This window comes from Psittacula echo, assembly GCF_963264785.1.
Source record: "Psittacula echo genome assembly, chromosome: 1".
In the NCBI taxonomy this organism is placed as follows: domain Eukaryota; kingdom Metazoa; phylum Chordata; class Aves; order Psittaciformes; family Psittacidae; genus Psittacula; species Psittacula echo.
In genome coordinates, this window is record NC_137735.1 from 99,150,666 (window position 1) to 99,173,443 (window position 22,778).

Consider the following 22,778-nt stretch of genomic DNA (forward strand, 5'->3'; position numbering starts at 1 on the left):
TCCTCTCTCGTGCAAAGCTGCCTTGACTCAGTCCCTGTGGTAAACTGCCTTCAGGCCTTTCAAAACCATATTCAGCTGTCAAGTGCTTTCAGGAGAAGTTAGTCAAAAAGTGCTTTTTTTGTTGATTTCACATATTCCTTACCTTCCTTTAAGTATCCTGAGTTCAAATATCCTTGCTTATATTAAGCACGTCTTATTTCTGTTTATTTCTTCCATCTTGCCTATGTAGCTTTGTCATTCGTGGAGAAATTTCACAGCCAAGTAATCTTATTTAGATTTTTATTGGTTTTACTCATGAAAAAAGTAGTCATTTTTAGAGCAGAGCCCTAAGGCGAAATTGTTTTCATTGACGTTTGTGCCCCACCACTGAATACAGTGCTGCGATCATCTGCTTCACCTTGAGACAGCTTGATTTCCTTCTGTGTGCTCTTTCGAAAGCTGTCTGCTGTGTTGACTTAGAGGTAAATGCTGTAGCAAGAGAGGGAAAGGAGAAAAAGTTATATATTTTTATATAGGATGTCCCTTTCCTTATGCAGTTGGAGGCAGATGTCAACACTTCCCAAACAGGCAGCAAAAGTCATGATTTGGTGCACAGATAATCCACATGTACTGAAGGAGTTTGAGACATATGGGAGCTAGGTATTTTTGAGAAAAAATAAAATCTGAGGTGTAGGAAGAGTGGCTACTTTAGTGTGAAATTACATACTCACCATGAGAAGGAAGTTACCCTGAGCTTAAAGTGATTTAACTGAGAGGAGACCTACAAGTGCCTGAACTGAATAATCTGAATGTGAATTCTCCCTTCCATACCCTGGGAATCTGTTTTCTCATTGTGCTTTGGTTTAGTTTTTCTTTCTTCCACCTCATTTGCCTGTATAATTTCTGTTTATCATTTTCTGGCCCTTCTAAGCATTAACATCCCAAATTAACATAGCGCAATGTAAATATCATGCACAACTCTATTACCTAATAAACAAGTGTACATGTTAAATATTAGGACATGATTAAGCAACTCTGAACACATCCTGTGTCCTAGATCCTGCGTGACTCATATGTCATGGCAGTTAATAATCAATCAACTATAATTGAGTAAAGCACAAAAAAAAGGTAATACCAAAAAGCAGGGGGCTTGTTTGGTTTTTTTAAATACTACAGGGATTCTTTTCTGTTAATAAAAGAAAAGAGGTTTTTGCATTGCCTCCATTTAAAGATCTGGGAATGCTCTGCATTCTTTGCAGGCAGATTGGGAGTATACAGAGGGATTAAGCAACTCTCCACAGGAATGCAGGCATGCTGGGCAGAGATACAGCATTTAAACGAGGCAAAGCCACTTAATAGCTCAGGGTACAAAGTAAAGAAAGTCTCACGAGTCAAAAAAATGCAGGACATGGGAATTTCTCTAATCGAAGTAGGCTGTGTTTATCTGGCAGAAAATAGTCAAAACAGAGAGAGTGGCACTTGTAACTCATAAGGAAAAAGTTGTTGGGATCTTAATATCACATCTTATTAAATTGTTCTGAAAGAAAAGTTTCCTAAGGAGACAGGGTTTCAGGTTACGGAGCAGTACAGGTGACATGGCACAGTTTTAGGTCTTGCTCAGAGGTTGAAAAATTCAGAGGATAGATATAAGAGAAAGATGTATCCATTAAAATATATTGATGTTCGTAGGCTTGTATGTGTGACAGCACATAATCTTTTTCCTTCCGAAACAGGCTGAATTTCTAAAAGTGGAAATCAGAAATTGATAGTACCTGGTACTCTTGGGTTCTTTTGTCCTAAAAACCAGCATATTCTTAAACAGTTAAGAATAACTGCTAAAAATGCAGTGTTGCTCTCAGAAATTACTGCCTGGTAAAACACAGCCCCATAAAGATTGTTTTAGAAGGCTGTAAAACTCCCCTTGGAAAAGTGCAAAGAAGGAGCCCTGGTGAGGGTAGGGCACTGCGGGCACAGCTGAGCCTGGAACAGTGCCACATCTTTCTGGAGACCCACCAGTCTTCCTGGTGTGCCTACCGCCTGTTATTAAAGACCCTGACTTTTTATGCCTTCTGAAGGTTTTCCTTGCTCACACTGCAATGCCCCAGAGCACCAGCCTTACTGAAAGGTTACCGGTACAGATTTGTAAAGGAATGTGGCGAGCTTACGTCAGGGAAGAATGCTTATGGTCAAGAGAAAGCCAATGTTATTTCCTTTTATTTATGACTTACTCAGAATTTTATCTCCGAATTCCATCTTCATCAGTCTACCTGCAATATGAATTCTTCTGATTGCTTTTAAGGAGGAGAGCCATGGCCTGAGCAGCGAGCTATACTATGTTTTATGGGAGAGATCTAGAGACGTACACGTTGTTGTGCACTCAGTAGGTGTACTGTCTTTTTATATAATTGGGTTTTGTTCTGCGTTTTAAACAGAAGAGGCCTACTGTATTACTTTGTTGCTGTCCTGGACAGTACATCCTGTCAGATACTGTTCTAGTTGAGCAGAGTCACAATTTTTTAAGGGATGTTTTGGTTCCACGTAGGAAAAGAAACACAGCAACAGGTAGGAGGAGCAGCAGATTGATGCACAGGGTCTAACTCAACTTCATTAGGATCCTGGCAATTGGTCCAAGTCAGTGTTTATAAATGGATTAGCTGAAATCTATTGTGCAGAAAAGTATTACAGCTCCCTCTCTGTTGAGTGTAAATGCAGCCTATCTCTATCATTCAAGGTGTACTGCAGCTTTCTGCATGCCAGCTGTGGATTAAACAGCAGTGTGTGGTTCTAGCAAATGAAACTACATACCAGCTACAATACAATAAGTTCATTATGCTCTGATATATTGTATTATATTCTCTCTGCTCTTAACCAATGTGTCAACAGAAGGCTGCTAGACTGTTTTTGATAGTTTTTTGTTCAGACACAATTTGCTGGTTGAGAGTGAATTTTGGTGCTTCTTGTCCCCATTGGCACTGCTGTTGCATTTGTGATGTCTTGGTATCATTTTGATGTTACAATGCAGGTGTTACCAAAAAATACATGTGTTGCTATAGCACTATGTATCAGAATATTTCACAGGATTAACCCCCAAAACACTCTTCTCAAATAATGAAGTTTCTTTAGCACCTCACTAACATTGCTTGGCGTATGCACCTTATCTATGGCGTGGAATAGCAAAATACCATCCCAACCTCCCCCTCGGATTCCACCATCTTAGTCTTGATTTTGTCATAAAGTGGGAATCAGGTAGGTCCAATTTCCAAACTTGTCCCTCAGTTTTGAATAGCTTGTGCTTTGGAGATGGAGACCCAGATACTTTCAGTTTCAGCTCAACCTCTGGAAATCCTTGAATACAAGGAGAAGAAAAGTGGAGTGCAAGCAAAGCTACAAAAAAGAGACAAAAGGAAAGAAAGATGGCAGAAGCAGGATGCAGGAGGTGGAGTAGAAGCAAATGAGTGGGACAAAGAGGGGCAGGGACAGCAACATCTCAGTTTTCATCCACCAGGAACTAATCAAAGATTTCTAAACATTTAGACAAGGTCTTTTTATGCTTGTCAGAGGTTCGTCTTCTCTAAATTGCTATTAGCTCGTTAGTTGGTTAAGTCAGCCAAGTCAGCGTGCCAAGCTCCTATCCCTAGAGGCTTCATCACTCCAATTAGTCAACAAACCACTTGGTGTCTGTGAAAATACAAAATCAAATCAGGTTGTCATTGTCCTAAAATGGGTATTTAGAAAATGGAAGATCTCAAATCTTCAAATACCTTTATCCTATGTATTTCTCAGTTTTCCCAGTTGCGAAATGGAGGCAGTTTCTCTTTTGCCCATGTGGTATGATTTATATTTTATTTCATTCATTACTGTCTGTGAAGTCTATTGCAAGTCTTGGATGGAGACTGTGTTTCTTTAAGCTAGTAGTACTGCTGCTTTGAAGACTTCTCTGATCTATGGAAACCAGTATGTTCAGTGGCCTAAGCCAAATTCTCAGCAAATGCCAACTCTTTCTCTGCTGCTTGTAACATGCAAACCTCAGCATTGCTCCAGAGACATAAGGAGTTCAGCAATCCACTAATCCCCAAATTTCTCTAAGTCCAGGATTAATTACAAATATGCTCAGCAAAGCTCATAGATTCCTGCTAGAGGGGCTCTGTGGACCGAAAGCAAAAGAGATCAAAAGAAGACTAAACATTCACAAGGTCATGTTTCCAAATGCCCTTCAGAGGCAGATGGCACTGAGGAAAACAAACTTCTGCCACAAATATCGCCATCCCAGATGAGAATTTGTAAGAATTATAATACTTGAGAGTCTTCTCAGAGAGGGGAAATTCCTTCTGCTTAATTAGGCCTCTACAATGTGGTCTTAGAAAAACATGAAACTGCACCATAAGAACAGAAAAACTTTCTCCATTCCAGTGCAATCACAATGATGTTTCTAAACTGATCAGCCCTGATTTAGGAGAAGCCCGAATTCTGTTTCCCCTAAGAGAGCTATTGTGCTCCTTTTTCAAAGTATGACATATGGAGGCATTCCTGAAAATCCTAAACAACTAACAGATTTATTGCATTGACCTGCATTAACTGCATGGTGTCAAAGACATTTTGTAAGGCTTTTCACTCATGAATACAGGACAGTCTCCTGTCCCAGTCTTTCTGTCCAAAACCAATAGTCAACTGCCTCCTTGATGAGACAAACCTGCTGGACCTTGCAGCCAACAGATATCTGTTAGAGCCTCAGGAATACAAAAGCTAGGGCTGGAAGATACACTGGGAGGCCATTTAGTCATTCTGCCCCACAGGAGGATTTAACCTCTTGTGTTTTTAAGGTCTGTAATTTCCCAGGCAGCATACGCTATGACCAATACTGGCATCCCAAGGAAAGGTTTCCTTAATGTCTGTTGTAAACCTTCTTTGTGCCAGTGTAAAGCCATTGCTTCCTGCCATATCCAAAGTGAATGCAGACAAATAGGTTATTCAGCACCTCTCTGCAGCAGTCTATAGGCTTGTCTTGCCTTTTCTATGCTGAACAGCCTCACAACAGTCTTTCCTCTCAGGTCATTCTTCACAAGATGCTCTTTGCTCTCTCCAGTCCCAGTCTAGTCCCTCCATGTATTCCTTCATTCACAGAATTTCCACAGAACTTTCACCCCTGCTGTGTATAGCAGAAGGATTTTTTTCTTGCGTCTTGTGGTTTGCACATTTGTTTACACATCCCAGCATGTTTGCTTTTTTTTTGTTTTGCAATAGCATGACATTGAGTCATATTCAGTCTGTGATTGACTATAACCCCGGGAGCCTTTTCTGGAGATCTAAAGCAGTAAAGGTGGTGAGACAGACTTATCCCTGGCAATCTTGTCTTTTCAGTCAGCACTAGATGACTTGTGGGATAATTTAGCCCTGCTAGTTTCACATCTGGCAAGTTATGTGAGAGAATTCAATGTCAGTTCCTTTTGCTTAAACCACGACACTATGTAACAGCTCAACTAAACATAATACAGTACAGTAAATCTAATAGCATCAGTTCTTGGTAATTGGACTTCTCATGAAGGGAATGATTACAGAAAGGAAGCCAAGTAAAATTAAAATCTCTCTTAATTATTAATTTTTATGGTCTTTTCCATAGGCCAGTGGATTCATAGTCCTCCTCACTTATTTTTCTCATCTTCTTGTGAAGACAAATTGAGTTGGAAACAAAGCAGAATGAGACAGCATAGGAGAGTGAAACAGAGGACATGTAAGTGACAGACGTGACTGGAAGATAGGGTGTGGAAAATAGCTTGTGGAGTCACGCTCAGGGGCTTGAGACAAATCCTTGTGATGTGCTATCTTACTAATGTTATTCTCCATCTTCATGAGTCCTGATGGATCACATAAGGTTGGAATGATTTGTTCTTTTTTTTTTTTTTTTTTTAATCTCTTGACGACTTTGGAAAATTTCAGTTCAGACTGATTGACTAAAATGGGAAGATTTCAGCAAAAGTTTGCAGAGATTAAATCACGAGGTCCTTTTCCATCTGTAAAATATCCTATAAAAAAATTCTAGGTCGCTGTGTTTGCTCTTGCAGTCTTTCAAGGAACCAGAATAAACTGGACTGAGTGATGCTTATTACCTGCAAAATTTGCTCTCCTTCCATCTATTTGTTACTAACGCTACCAAAGATAGTCAAACAGATTGAAAGAGTAATATCAAAATTATTTTTCACTATTTGTTTGTTCCTTTTTACACCCTTTTTGCTGTTCTGTAAATAACAGCAGCTTATTCCATTTAATTTTAGTTTTTAACCACTTCCACCACTGAGCTCAAACATTAGCACAACAGGGCCTTAGCACAGTTTGTAGATAATTAAAAGAAAACAGTAAAATCCCCCAAATCTACGCAATTTGATTTATTGTTACTATAGGAGAATATATCTGGTATTAGTGGGCTTACAGTAAGTAAGGTTATTGTACTTACTCAAGTTTTAGTCAGTTCTTTCTCATGCAGACTTTCTAGAAGTTGGTGGAAATTATGACCAAATTGAGACTTCATTTAAAATTTAAAATCTGTTTCCTAAGAGTTATTTTGAGTGTTTGCAAAATCTGTATTTTCCCCCCTTTTTTTAAGTGTGCCTAAGATTATTATACGATGTATTTTAAAAGCTTTACCTGCAATACCATACTGTTCATTTAAGTTATTACTTTTTGCAATGTTAAATATATAGTTTGGTGTGATGTTTCCGAATTTAATGTGGTAGACTTCAGTTAAACACAGTAATCATTGCATGTTTGACTGGGAGATAACAATAGGATAGGTGAATAATTATCTTAAAACGGCATCTGGGAGTTCATCCAGCTTCTGCTACTTCTGCACTGGCAGCAATAATACTAGGCATGACCTAAAATGTACAGAAAACAGAGTAGTTGGAATGGAGAGGTAAAAAGCCAGAAAATGTCATGGGATGACACTGAGCAGAGTCTGTGAGGCTATGAGGAGTATGTACTGAGCACAAGAAAATACTTATTCCCCACCAAAGTTCAAGTACAGACATCAGCTGTCTTTTATTTCTGTGGTGTGAGCTGGGACTTGGCCAGCAGCAAGGCAGAAGTGATGGGTTTAGTGTGTTACAGATCAGTCAGAACAACTAGTCAGGATGAAGAACTTGGAAGATATCCAGTGCAGCAGCCTATAACATTAATAGCATTAAAAATAATTTTCAGGCAGATCAATATGAATCCTGTTTGTTTAGAGCCTGAGGGTGAGTGAAGGAAGAGGGAGCCTGGGGAAGAGAGTAAGTGAAAATACGAAGTGTGTAACATCTTATTTTCATCAAGTGAACACAAAATCTTTGAAATCCAAGTCCATTTGGCAAAACGCTTGCCAGCCCCGCGCGGTAGACTGTCTGACGTAGGGGAAATCTGGCTGAGTTCTTAGAGATCATTTCACCGGGAGTGACCTCCTGAGCAACAGGCATCATAAGGATTTGACTGTAACTGATGAAAGGGAATTCTGGCTGTGGGTGGGATTTAGATATTTATTTATTATTTCAGACAGGCCAGATGAAACCTCATTTTCCCTTTAGATGGAGATCCCGCAGCCTGCAATACTTGCAGGAGATAAAGCCGCCCCTGAAGCGTGGGAATGTAGGAGGAGTTTGCCTTTTTGCAAACTAGCCAGAACCTAATCAAGCTGAGTTAAACTGAAGAGCATTATAAGCTCTTAATAAAATTTCTGACCTTTTGCTGTCCAGAGTCTAGTATTTTTCTTTGTTTTTATTTTATCTACATGAGAATAAATTCCATCTTAAGGGTCTGTCATAGTAAGACAAAACATAGTAAGACATTGGCTGCATAGCTCACTATAACTTTTTACAGATTTTTCGTTTGCAAAAAGTGGTATGGATGCAATGTTCATTCCTTATTAATGCCTGAATTTCATTAGAAAACATTTTCCTTGGTTTTAATGAATTAAATGCATTAGCATGCATTAACTCATTTCAGAGCTGTTTCTCTCCACTTTCCCTCCTGCTGGTTTGCCAGTCAGGCTGGTGGAAATATAGGTGTTGCCTGGGAAATTCCAATATTTTGAAACTTGGTTTTGTTTAATATTAGAATGAAAAGTTTGAAGCATTCTGTATGTAAGATTCCCCCTCTCCATTGTCTCTAAAGGAAAATTCTCTGTGAGTTTCAGTGCAGAAATAACAGAGCAGTATGTTTAAACATTTTTATTGAGCAGAAATGTTTAACATTCCCAGATCCATGTGTTTGGCTTGCTTGAAGCAAATCTGAACATTTTGTTATGACATGACCTTGCATTATTCTGCACCCTCCCAAGTGCTGCTGTGGGTTTGTGAGGGTGATACAGCATCCTGCAGGGTGAGGTTACACCAGCTTGACTCCTAACTTGAATGGAAGGTAGTGGCATTGGCTAGATTCTTAGTTTGCTCCTTTATCCCTGCAATACACACACAGAGGAGGATGAAATGCATGCTTGCCTTACAAGAAATGAGAATACATGCCCCAGTTTGATGGAAGTGGAGGCAAGAGTCCAAATTCTATTTTCCAGCTTCTTGTCTCTGGGTTTATTTCAACATATTTCAGTAGCCACTACAGTGGTGGCTGACAAAAGGGGCAGTGGGAGTCAATCAAGGGACAGAAGAACTGGCAAAGAATATCAGTAATTTGGATTTTTTGGTTAGCCTAAATTGGCAAAACCTGCTAAAAACTAAAGCACTTCTTTTGCTTCTTCTTGCTCAGAAGAAATCTTGCTACTCTGCAGAGCTGCAGCCTTGTAAGCTTTATCTGTTTAAAATGAAGTCCATTTCTGTTCTCTGGGTACTGCACAGGTCACAGTCATGTTTTTAATTACCAATTAGACTTCCATTAAGGAAATAAAATGAATTTTATGTGCTGGTTGCCAAAGGTCCGTATAGCTGCCTCATTGCATGTGCCCTGTCCATTCAAGCAGCAAGCAAGCAAACAGAAACTTACTTAGGGGTAGTAAACAAAACCTGAAAACCTTTGCCCCACAAAGAATAAAGATAGAGGCTGAGATGGAGAAGCTCCAACGACTTTTCATTTTTTATTCCCCTCAGTTGTGTTTTTCCTGTCTGCCATGAGCAGTGTGAACAGAATGTTAAATATGCCCTTAAGTTACTCATGGAAAGAAAAGGTCACAAACACACACTCCATCTCTTTCTCTCATACTCACATGTGTAAACTGTGCGTTTGTATGAATGTCCACAGAGGGACCCCAACCCTAGAACATTGAACTGTGGGACCCATTTATTTGCTTAGCAATTTCAAGAGGAAGAGGTTATAAATAGTAATAAATTCAATTTATTTATAAAGCATTCCCTGTCAGGCATCGCTGCACTGCACAAACAATTATGAAAGAATTGTAGTAGATTAAAAACATAAATTGGAGCATCATAAAATGAGCAAGAGTGATTGGATTAAAGTGCATTTGACAGAAATGTTTTAAAAGTGGGAATTTGATGGGCTTTTCTGGATGGCCAGAGAAAAGTCAGTGTTCAGCGGCCTATTAAAACAAAGGTTCAGGGCCAGGTTTCTGCAGAGGGGTCTCTTGTGGCTCTCTGATTCTTATCTCAGAAGTTGAGAGTAATTCACATAGGTTCTAAATTGTGCTGGATGTGGCTATGGTTTCTTGAAAAGCCCACGTTTGCTGACATCTGATCCCATGGTAGCTGCCCAGATACTTCTTTCTTTGGCTGTTCTCATCTTTCCTGCTAGCCCTGTTCTCTTCTATAAGACATGGCCAATGCTGGGAGCTTGCACAAAAGAGGCAATGCCTCTCAGCTCAGTATGTGGTGGTGCCTCCTTCAAATTGGTGCTCCCCCTGCAAGGCAATTTAGGGAAGGTTTTCAATTCTGAGAAGTTATAAAGAGGATGAAGAGAAATGGGGAATTCAGTCTGTAGGCAATTACTGACTTACCCAATAAGTGGATAATACTTTCTATGTCAAAATTAGTAGGAAAATTCTCCCTGAATTAACTATATGTTAATCTAACCTGGTATGTACTAGAATTACTCCAAACTTTGTAGCATCAGATAATTTTTTAAAATATAATCTAAAAAAAAGCTTTCTGAGAAAAAATATGCTTCATTAAATTAAGGGTATGGCATGCAACTCCTCCACACCTCTTATCCAGGAGGGGATTGTAAAAGCCCTTTGCACATAGAAGGTCTTGTTATGAGTATATTTCCAAAGGCTCTCTCTATCCACATTTTGAGTTCTGTTGGAAATTCAGTCCTTCATTTTGGCAGCAGTCAGACACTTGGGATTCACCTTTGTTAAGCTTTCCTACCACTGGTTTTAAAATAATGTACTGAAAGCTCGGGTTGTGTAACAAGGAGCAGATTAAAATGATACAATGAGAAGAACTCTGGACTTGTGACTTGATGAACCAGCCTGACAATAAAATAATTAGAACAGTTATTGCTGAGGTCATGTAGCTTTTTTTCTAAAAGCAAGCATGCTTGTCTATCGTGCTATAGATGATGCACTCTAAAGACCTTTTAGAAACTGCCCTAATGAGTCAACATGTAATTAAATAGTTTCTTTAGAATTCTTCCTACTAAAGTAGGATATATATTTACTGTTCTGCCTGGCAACATAAAGCTTAATGTTTAGCACACTAGCATGGTCTTGAGCACAGAAAGGTTAGGTTATGCTGGAGGGGATTGGTTTTTAATTTTAATAAAAATGAAAAGTATTAATAAAATGGCGCTCTGAAGTGTTTTATAGCTGGTAGATTACATACATGATCAAGTCCAAACACCTGAGCATAGTCAGTTGCCAATTTCTAACTCATTTGTGTCATTCTGGTAGTTGGATGAAACATGATATGCCTTGTTGATGATCTATTAGATATAGCTGTCATAGTGGGGCTGCTCTGATTTGAATGGATACTTTTGGTACCCAGTCCTTAATCAGAGGTTGGTAGACAGACAGTTAACTGTGGTGTTTCAAATGGCTGTGTTAATCTTGGAAGAAGACACTAGACTGCCTCACTATCTCTGAAACTCCATAAAAAAAGCTAGTAAAATTTTCTTCTGGGGTGAAAATTTTCTTCTGGGCGTGAATTTAATTCTTAGGCATGGTAACAACACCTAGGCAGCTTTTAATTTCTATCCAGAGATCCTAAATGAGGCTGCCTTAGTCATAAAGCTTATGTTGCCTTCCCTAATGTTGCTTCCTCCTAGAAGGGTAGTCTCTTGTTGGTCTGATCAGAATGTAAAGTGACAATTCACTTCAATTTAATCAGAGTAGTGAACCAAAACAAAAGAAACTAGGGTACGAAATTCTCTGTGTCTTCAGAGCTGTTCAGTTTGGAATATTTGTACATGGCTGTTTGGATGGTTTCTGTTCTTGATTATGACAAAGAAAACCCAAGCCCATAAGGAACATATTCTTTGTATTTAATTCATATATAGGCAAGATCTTATTGTTCTATTCAGTCCAAAAAAAAAGAAGAAATCTTGAGCAACACCACCCAAGAGATTTCTGTTACTTCTAGCCAAAGACTGTAAAGAAAAAACTGAAATAGGTTAGACATTATCTAATCGGCATCAGAGTCCAAATTTTGAGTCCAAATGGATACATAATCCTTTATATGAATCCAGAAAGGTGCATGCTTGACCATCTCTATTGTGGATAATAAGGCATCCCACTGGAAAGCATTGTGTGGAAAGGAAATAGCAAGTTTTAGATTATTCTGAGGACTGGAGTTGTATGTAAAATGATAAAATATGCATATTGTCTCAGAAAAAATATAGGTTGGAAGGGACTTCTGTGGATTGTCTAGTCTAAACTCCAACTCAAACCATGGCTGTGTTCAAAATTAAATCAAATTGCTTAGAATCTTCTTTAATATAAAGGTTTCAAATACTTCTCGCACAGTATGATCCAAATGATAATGTCATGTGAGCCTCTTCTGAAATGCAGGATTCCCAATAGTTGCATTATTCTGCATAGCTGGAGCCTGTTTCTTTACCTAACATTGGTAAAACAAATGTAGTGGAATGATGGTAAATCAGAACAGTGATGCTATTCATCATCTTTATTTTGGTTTGAGTGGATGAGGAACATGCGGTTTACTGAAAGGGAAAATGTATTTGTACAAGGTACCTAGCACAGGGGATGGACCTCATTGTATCTTGGCTTTGTATTATAATTTAACTCTGTCTGACACAAAACGTAATTCTACTGAACTCAAATAAATTCAACTTGATCCTTGCCAAAGTGAAAAAAAATAAGGAGCTTACACTAGATCCTGCAAAATATCTATGCATGAAGTATTCATTGATTTGCTAAGGAACTCTTGAACATAAGTCATGTATTTAGGTCTGTAATCATTCAAAACTGTTAAAGTCCTCTATTCTGTTCATTTCAGTGGAAGTTCTTTAAATGCATCATGGGCATGTTATGAACTGTCATAAAGTACTGAAAGCTGGCTTGCACTATATTCCTGTTTTGTAATCGCATATTTCAGATTAGCAAGACTTCTGTCTTTGGTTTATTCTTCTAGCCTTGGACACCTTTAAAGTAGCTGCATATGAGAGTATCTGTCAGTTACTGGTATTAGTTAAAAGGTGGTATTTCTGCAGTGCTTGGTGTGAATTTAACTCTGCTCATTGTAATGCCTATATTATACAGACACTGCCTTTGGTTGGAGTGGAGAGAAGGTAATGCTGATGATATTTGGAAATCTAACCCTTTGGAAGCTGTTTGAACTGCTGTTTACCAACACAGTGGGTTATGTTTAGATAAATGCTATTCACCCACTTCCTTCTTTGGCTTGTTTTATCCTTTCCAGGTAAAAGCAGTTTGTGTTCTTTTGCTCAGTTTTTGGGAATATTGGTTTGGGGCAATAGGTAGAAGAAGGGATCCTGTCTTTTTAGAACCAGCAGTAACAGCAAAAGGAGTTATGTTTAGCAGTATGCTATCATATCATCACTTTCTATCTATCAAATAAATAAATATGACTGCTTGCATGTTCAATGGCAGTAATTTTAAGGAGAAAGAAAGAAAAATAAATCCAGGCATGTTCTCTCGTTCGAGTTTTATTCTCTAATGTGTTTGCGTACTATTTTCACACATACTTAGCTGAAAATGTCTCTTAAGTAACTGAGTACATTCAGAAGGAACCTACTGTCAACAAACCTGTCTTAAAATCTGTTTTATTGAATCAGTCCCTTAAGTGCATACATGTGGCTCTTACTCACTGAAGGTCAAAGTTATTAATGCTTACAGGAACCTCCAGGTCAGCAAATTCACACAGTGAGGATATCCATATCTCTGATGCGATGATAACTTGTAATCCAAAAACATGGAACCTTTTTTCATAAAGTCTCTAGGCCATCTTTCCCAGCACTGTAGTTTAGTCTCCTTACTGCCCATCAGAAAAGATAATTTTCCCTACTAGGAAAAAGCCTGAGTGCCTCCACTCTGACTTATATCTTTCAGAGCCTATTTTATTTATGCAGCTAATGCCAAAACATCCTGCATGACAGAAACTCTTATAATACTGATGTTTTCCTTGGACTACTTAGTATTTGCATTACTGAATAAATGTATTCTATTATATTTAAGGAAGCACTAGGGAATAATAATGCAGACACTGACATAACATTGACTAAGGTCAAACCGGCAGATTCATAATGATTCTAGCTGTGCAGGGCTTGCAGCACATTACTTCAAATGTATAAGCTCTAGTTTTTGAAACTTGGTTTGTTACAAGCTGAGCAGAGTGCAAGCAGAGACAGCAAAGTCTGATTTTTAGATTGTAAACTCTTAATACTGTACTATAGTGTACTTAATAGCATGTATGAGATGCTAGGGCATGAGATTGTAATTTGGGCCTTGAGTAACTCTTACAAAGTAAATGTTACAACCAGGCAGTGTTGCTGGGTGGATGGGGTTTGGAGAGCTAGGATCAAGATACATTGAATCATCCTGAGCACCATTTCTCAGAAAGAGCACTGGTCTACTCACTTCTCTGCTGACAGAAGAAAGCCTCATGGCACCCTATAATAATTTCCTTGGATTTCCTGTTTTCAGACCCCTTTTATGAACCTAAGATGTCATTAGGTAGTTTAAAAATTATAAACAAAAACAAACTGATGACATCTTTGGAAGGCACATGGGATTAGAGGGGTTTTGTACTTAATACAGTAATCCTCTTTTGGAAGTATATCTTAGAGCCTTAACAGTAAGTTAATGTTTGTTTCTTTGTTAAGAGCAAGATGATGTACAGTTTGTTTCTTGGCAATGTTAGTGCTGGCTAATCTGTTAGCTAGGGTAACTGATGCTTATGTCTTATGTCGATGAAAAACGAAACAAACTCAGAAAAACAGTGGTAGAGCAAGTCCCAGAACATCTGTGTATGCTCCAGAGACTGGCCAGTTTTTTAAGACTTTTGTCCTTCTTCATCTTCCGCTCATATCTTTTTTGTTTGAGGTTTTTTGTCTGATTTTTTTTAAAAAAACATGTCAGCACTATTGCATGAGCGGGAAGCTCCTGCTTTGTAATTTCACAATCTTTGCTGTGCTTCGTGTGTGTCAGCCCCATCAGCATGGTTCCCATTTCTGAGGCACACATTAAAAAATACTGTTTCCTGTTTCTTACAGCTCCATAACAAGTTCCCTCTCTTTTGATGCTGTGGTTTGGATTTGTCTTTCAAGGCGCGATGCTGTTGCTATCTCTTTTCCCTCCCACAGAGGCAGTGGGCAGCTACCTATCAGCAGGGAGCTCTCCCAGACAAAAATGCCAATATTTTTCTAGCTTGGTTTCCTTTAAAATTGCACTAAACCGGCTTCTTAGAGGAGTAGCATTACAGATACTTTGCAGTGCTATGTCATAGAATCATAGAATAGTTAGGGTTGGAAAAGACCTTAAGATCATCTAGTTTCAACCCCCCTGCCACGGGCAGGGACACCTCACACTAAACCATGCCACCCAAGGCTCTGTCCAACCTGGCCTTGAACACTGCCAGGGATGGAGCATTCACAACTTCCCTGGGCCACCCATTCCAGTGCCTCACCACCCTTACAGTAAAGAACTTCTTCCTTATATCCAATATAAACTTCACAGAATCACAAAATCACAGGATAGTTAGGGTTGGAAAGGACTTTAAGATCATCTAGTTCCATCTATGTCCCTTGGGAGCTTGAAACACTGGGGCCCAGTCTGCCTGAACTGTGAGAACAAAACTTCAGATTAGCAGCCAGAATTGCAGGTGCCCATGTAACAGAGGAAAACTAATAATTCTCTGGCTGCTGGGGGCAACAGGTTCTCCTCTTATTTCTAACCTGAGATAGGGGGTGGTTGAGTCACTTTTGTGAGTTCATCTGACAAGGGTGACTTCAGAACTGGGACTTTAATCCAAGTTTTATCCAGAACCTAGTTATGCTATGTCATTACTGAGTTATGCCGTGTTCATAAAAGCCCTTGAATTTTATAGTATAAGGAGAAAAGAGAACGGAATTAATTAGTAGGCTTTTCAAATTCTTCTTGAGTCTAAGCAGGAGTAGCTTTCTGAAATGGCCTGGGAGTAGCTACACTGTTTAATCTCGGCAGCATTTTTTCCTTCAGTTTTAGATCCTGAAATCATTAATTTAAGTGCAGAGGATCATAAAATCTCTCTCCTGTGCTCAGCATTCTGTATCTTATGTTCATTTCAGAGGCTTTTATAGAGTTTTACTTGATATGGATCTTTCCACTTTAACCAAAGCATTTAAGGAATTTATTCAAACAGCTTGTAGTTGTGTATGTAGACATGTGTATATCTTTGTATAGTTGTACATATATATGTATGTATGTGTAATATTTTGGCATATTAGTACCTCAATAGCATGGTTCAACAAACAGCTTTATTACAATAACAAAACAGGAGCTTGTAGTCCCATAGGCATCTTTAGAAGCAAAAAGTTATGAGGCTCCTAAACCTAGTGTTTGAAATACTGCCTATTCTGTGCAGATTTAAATATTAAAAAAAAAAAAAAAAAAAAAAAAAGTGTTCCAGAATTTTCTCAAGTATTTACTTTCTTGGACCCTTGATAATGTTAGTGTAGGTATTTCAACAAAATTCATGCAGTGGAGAGCTCTTCTGGCCAGGTAGGCCTGCACAGCACTGCAGTCCCAGAGGAAGCACAGAGCCAGACAGTGTTGGCAGCAGTATTTGTCCGAGGGTGCCCAGAGGTCAAGGACAATGTCTGCTGTTAAATCACTAGGCACAGGATCAGTTTTAGGGCCTCCTCTTCAATTGTTCTGCCAATCTGCTTCAAGTTGGACCTGGAGTTATTAAATGAGGGGGTGATCTCCTCAACATCCCCTAGCTATCAGTGTTGGATGTGACTGCCAGGAAAGATTTTAAGGGAAGGCTGGTTTTTAGTGCCTAGAGCATTTCACCATGAGCCCGTGTCTGTATTTACAGAGTGGGATGCCAAGTGATTTGAGTGCACAGGGCAGCCTCAGCAGCAGTCTGAATGAGAGAGTGGTGTCAGACCTACTGTAGCACTTTTGCAGGAGGGAAAGAAGGCTTGCCCACAACTGTGGAAAGCCCTTGGTTGAAATAAGGAATGAGACCCATTAATGGGCTGGGTTGCAGCAAGAGAAATCTTTTGTTTCCATCCTAAAAGTTGTTCATTCGTCCCTAGGGAAGCCATGCCCTTCCCAGGCACAACACTTCCTACTCCCATCCTCAATGCAGGGCACGTTCTTCCTTCACAGAGTCCATTTTTACCTTCCTAATCCTCTAAACAGGCTTTACGTTGTCTTTTCAGAGGTAGGGCATTGCCTCCCAGGCAGAGCTACCACAGGCTATCTGTATGGGGTGGGATCTGGCCTTGCACTGTGCTGATAGAGGCATGTGCAGCACAAAGGTGCAGGGCAATCAGAAAGACACTGCATAGACTTCCCATCACACAGTCATTCTGTGGTTCGTTTGGAGTCTTTTTTTTAAGAGGTTTCATAGCAGCTTGTCTTACTTTGCAAATGTATGCATAGATCTTGATTGTTTGGGTCTGCTTGACTACAATTTGTACATCAATTAGTACCCATTCAGTTGTCAGCAGCAGTTGAATGAGAAGGGCGGCAGGTTAGTCCATTCTAGGAGTGTGCAAGGCATTATGGAGCTCTTTTCTGTGGCCAAGACCATGGCTGGACTTCTGGTTGTTAGCACTTAATGTGCTAATTCCTGTGCTAAATAAAATAATGCACTCACTATTTGTAAAGCTAGGGAAATAGGAGTTGCTAGTATTGTATTGTATGTTGTTGTTTTCTTCTCTGAGTTCAAGGGGAGGGAAATCTTAGTGTGCTGACCTGTCTCCATCTGGAACAACAATGGACAAATTCTGTGTTGTGGGCACATTTTGAGGGTTTATGAGAAATAGATAACTACAGAATTACACTTTTTCTTTTTTAGGTATTCCCTGCACTAAGTACTGGGGAATGTTGCAGTTATTGTGAAAACATTGTCTGAGGGGAGAACAGCAATATTTTAAAGCACAAACCTGTGCCTGCTACTGTCAGATGGAATTTCTCAGTCATGTAAAATAGCCTGTTAGTGTAAACATGCAGATGAACTAGAAATTGCCTTTTTTGATCAATGGTTTGCTAGTGAGTTGTTACTTACCTGGAGCTGAAAAGAAGATGTTCAAATGGACAGCTGTGAAATGATGGAATGGTTGTTTTGTAATCCTGCACACTGTGTATTGCTGTATTGTATCAAAGTGTCATATATTCATTTAACTGGACAGAGGAAAAGGGCAATTGCAGTTTGGGGTTGAAAAGAAAAATATAGTAGTAACCTGCCTGATTGTCTTTCTGTTTATGCTGTAAGATAAGTCCAGAAATGCCTAGGATGTTTTAATTTGTATTTAACTCAGATTTTTAGCTCTTTAAAGTGAACTTTTATTCACTTTGTAGTTTAACCTTGTAGGGACCTTGTATCCTTTTGCTGTCATCTAGTTTTCATGTACTTGTTTCCCACTCAGCTTGCCACGCAGTACTTTGGTAGTGATTACTTAATACTGCAGTTTTCCTCCTACTTAAGTGGAGGTCCCTACTGTTTCTGCATCACTGCTATTCTTATTCCACGGTAGGGAATAAGAGAAACCCCAGAGATTAGAGATGGTGAGCTTGTGTACTGACTCCAAAAACCTGCTTGCTTGTCCTGAATCAGACTGTACTGTCACTGGAAGCAATTTTGTTTGGATATGCTTAATTGCAGCCTGCATTTCAGAGGGACATGTACATTTCTCATGAAATGAATAAAAGCCCCTAACATTAGTCATCCTGATCTGTAAATCATTTACCACTAATATTCAGCCTACCTATTCCCTAGCAACAGAAAAGGGAATCCCAAAGAAGGCACAGTAAAACACATGCATCAGTCTCAGGTGGGCTCCTGTCTTTATTTCTGTCCATCTCTGTCAACAGTATTGCATCCAGTTATGTTTCCTCTCCGCAGGTAGAAAAGGACTGGATGCAGTTCATTCTGATAGCTGATCATATTTGGCAGCATACTCTGTAGAGAGCTGAGTGCTAGAACATGCCTGTTGACTTTCTCCCCACCTCCTTTACACAGGCCTGTGCAGTGGTCAGTACCTGCCAAGGCGAGGGCAGCAAATTTCAGAGACTAACCAAAATTTGCTGCCACTGTCCTGTCAGACTAGCTGCAGACAATGAAAGTGTAGGGAGAAAAGCCCTCTGGCAAGCCATGCATGTTAGGTGTACCCAAGTGGCAAGTCAGTGAGTTGGAGGCTGCATGGGTAGACTCTGACAGAAGAAAATGTCCTTGTCCATGGTTTGTCATTCACTCTAACCATTGTCTCTCTGTTCTCTTATCTTCCACAGGAACGAGTGGAGTATCTCTTTCTCATAATTTTTACAGTGGAAGCATTTTTAAAAGTAATAGCATACGGACTTCTCTTTCACCCCAACGCTTACCTCCGCAATGGCTGGAATTTACTAGATTTTATAATTGTGGTAGTAGGGTGAGTACCGACATTTTTGTCATTGAATGCACTGACAAATGGGGATACTGTCAACCTTTGGGAGCATGAGGATGGGTGAATGTTTGTCACGCTATGTATGGGTTAGAGGTTGCTGCTGTACATTATGTTTCTCCTGTAACTGCCATGTTAAGGTTTGCAAGACATGGAAATTAAATTGTTTTTTGGGAACAGGGATAAAAAGAGGAAGCAGTGCAAGGCTGTCCAACTTGGAAGAAACTCCCTTTGTTTGTAAACCTGTATGAATATTTAAAAATAACATCTAGGTTGGATCCTTTAAGATTAGAGTTGGATACCAAAGGAATTCTGCCATCATGTGAACTTTTACTGATATTTCTTATTCTCTTACAAACAAAAATAAGTTCTTCAGTTCAAATGCACTGTTCTGCTGGTGATTTCAACACTTTGATTTTGACCCTTGCAATGTTTTAACATTTTAAAAGTCTAATTTTACCAACTGCCATGTTGAGCTGCAACTTTTCCAATCCCCTTATATTCCTCTACATGTTTCTCAAGCTTGGCATTTAATTTATTTGGATAAAAGCAAAGTAAAACACCTTTTTCTTTTTCTACCTAAAGGTAGGAGATAAGCAAGGGATTTGAATTGTGGTTGTTGAAGGGAAGAGGTGAAGGATAAACTACCCCTGAAGACAAAGAGAACAAGTATATCTTTGCCTGAGTAATTTGTCCCATCCTCCCACCACTCCATTGTTAAAGAATTTCATCGCCCACAAAAACTTGAATTCTTTTCACCTCTTCACCACGGAAACCCTGCATCAGCTCCTAGGGAAAACATCAAAAGGGACACTTTCAGTCATCAAGCCCCCTCGTAATTTCTGCCCAGGCCAAAGTCCATCTAGCTTCTTAACCAGTTTTGTGGTGGACCCCCAAAATTACGTCAGCAAACTAATGTATGCTACCCAATCCCTCCCACTTTCTAGAATTACAGGGAAAAGTGGGTGGAAAGAGAATTCCCAGTGAGGGGGAGGGAGGACAAACTGGAACCTATTCTTAGTCTCAAGACCTCTCTGCCTCCACATGGGCATAACGCTTCTCCTTACGGCAGGGCTCCTTTTTTTCCTATTCGCAGCCAGAGGATCCCACAGCAAATTAGTAATTGGAAATTGGAAAATCCCCTGCCATTGATGTCCAATTCCATAGCTGGTTCTGCCTTTGAATGCCCTCAGATACATCACCTGCTTGGGAATTGGTGCTTACATTTAAGAAAGACTGGAGAATGAAAGTCCTGTGAATGTGATTACTGCCTTTTCATTTTTATGAGAAAGAGACTTTATAAAGAGAGGACGCATTACCTCTTCTTCTTCCATTGGAATGTGAAAGAGCAGGGCTCCAGAAATCATAGGGCAGCATTATATCTAGTTTAAGTACAGCCCTTTTCAATTTTCCTACCAGGGCAGTTAATCAGCAAGATGATATTCAGACTGAAATTAATTCCCCTGCCAATGACAGAAGCTGCAGCTCTCAGCTCTTCTGTCTGCTCTTGCCTTCAGCAGCTCTCAGTCACTAGATGGGGAATGAAAAATGTAACTGGGGAGGGATTACATGAGTATAATAAACATGGCCAAGACCCCAAGGTCTCTGTTAAATTGTAACAATCTCAAGTGACAGATTCCACTTCAAGGCCAGATGGGTTCCTTTGATGTTTATCTGTTTAAACTCACTTGTACAGTACCACAGCCTAGGCTGGTGTGCTGCTTTTTCTCTCCACAACCCCTCTGCTAAATCTACGTGGTGATACCATCTGCTCCTGTTCCGCCCTGTCTTCTTTTCCATGGGGCTATCTGAAATCCCCTAATGACATTATGTTTAAATTTCAGTGTATTTGAATATTTTTCCAGGGAGGAAGTCCCATAGAAAAGGTTTAAAATAAATTTTAAAGTGAGAGAAAGGGAGGAGCAAGAAAGCAAGTGCTGGTAACATTTCCATGTGGTGCCTTTTTCTGCCCATTGATGGAGCTATTTGAGAAAGCTGAGTAATTTAGACACTGCTGTAGCACTGGGTAGAGGGGTTTATTTGGTATGTGGGGCAAAGGATGGTGTGGGACTCATACTGGAAGCCTCAAGTCCCAAAACAGCCACAGTAATTGCCATTTGTGCTTGTTCTGCCTTAGGAATCATCTTTGTTTTCAATGATTGTCCTTGCTACAGAAAAATTGGAAAGGCTAGGTGGGAAGTACTTCTTCGAGTTGGAAGTTAAAGGAACAAAAAAAGACATGTTTTAAATCCTTTGTTTTTCTCTAAACCCATCTAGTACACACTGATTGCCAGACATATCGTGAAGAGGTAATACATCACAGCTGGCTTCCTTTATGTTAAAGTATGCAAGTCAATAGAGTAGGAGGATAATGGACATGTGTAAGACCAAGCATAAATTCTAGAGGAAAGTCTTGGTTTCCATAAAAAGCTTTTATGACAGCATGCCTCTATACTTTCTTTCCCCTGCCTTCTGAAGATAGGTCCCTTGGTATCCAAAGGGATTTTATCATCAGTGGTTCTAGCAAAGCCACAGAAATACACAGCAGCAGCAGAGGGAAGCACTGAACACAACTGCTGCGTTTTCTGGAAAAAGGATGCACTTTAGACCTGTAAACTTGTAACAGCTTATCATTCTTGCAGTGTGGGAGATCTGCTTATTCATCAGCTAAGTCGTTTAAAACTTGATTCTATCTTATCTTTAAATAGCCTATGACACTGCTTATAGCAGCACCATTAAACATTGCTTTGAAGAAAAATGTCTGTGTGAGGGTATCAATCAGAGGCTCTGTGGATAAGAACATTATTAGTTACGAGTAGAGATCACATCCCTAAGCTGCCTAATGAGGCACAACCCTCCAACACTAATGGTTAGTCAAATTGTTTCCTGCTTCCTCCAGTTTTACCGTTCCTCTTTTGGAAAACATTAAAACTTTCGGATATAACAGTGATGTCCTTGAGTGTGAGGCTGTTGGAGGAAATTTCTCTTGAGAGAAGCCTAACCTGACAATGTTGTGCTAGAAGAATATCTATCTTTCCTGGCAGTACTGTGGTTTGTCTGCCAAGCACAATCATTCTGCAAGGACCCTCCAAGCTTCTGCCAGAAAAACAGGTATCGTAATTTGAAAGGAAGTCTTATGTGGGATGATAAGCAGTGAAGGTATTTGGAAAAGATCTGAAATTCAGAGCAGACTGAAAGATGTGGTCATGGTATATGTCTTTCTATGAGGAGTTTCTAAAGGGCAGACCCAAACATTTTCACACTCTAATCACAGGTGAACTGTAAACACTGTGAGGGAAAAAAAAAAAGACCACTTTTTTTATTATGATTTCATTATACCTATGAGGATTCTTTCAGCTGTGTTTTTCTGCTGGTTTTTTGTCTTAGAAATACCAGTCCCTCTGTTTTCTTTTTATATTCTGGAGGCCCTTGACAAGTTCTTTTATGTTATAAAAATCAGTGTGCCCTGCCCACAGAGGAAGAGATGAAGAGCAGCTTACAGTCTTATCATGCTGCTGCTGGGGTCATCTAGCAAAGAAAAAACCTTCTTGATATTTCAGATGTCAAAAGAGAAACAGAAAAATAGAAGCGAGAAAAACAATGAAACTTGCTTTATGCTTCACAAGTAAATGAGAAAGAAAAAAAAGTGGAGTGTGTCCGTACGTGCACATGTGTGAAAGAAATTTAATTTCTCCTTTATGGTTCGTGTCTGGCAGATTAATTTAATTTAGGAGTAGTCATGTCACAAGTGAAGTTCAGAAATCAAGATGCTGTTAGTTGTGCTTCATCACTGGAAA

General features: G+C 39.5%; 1 protein-coding gene across 1 annotated transcript in view; it reads left to right on the forward strand.

Annotated features, from left to right (window-relative positions):
- CACNA1C (calcium voltage-gated channel subunit alpha1 C) overlaps positions 1–22,778 on the forward strand; it is a gene marked incomplete at both ends in the record, with an annotated part of 484,825 nt that overhangs the window by 268,705 nt on the left and 193,342 nt on the right. The window contains one exon of the mRNA XM_080614946.1: positions 18,830–18,969. Within this exon, the coding sequence (XP_080471072.1) occupies positions 18,830–18,969 (140 nt within the window). The remainder of the gene's footprint in view (positions 1–18,829; positions 18,970–22,778) is intronic.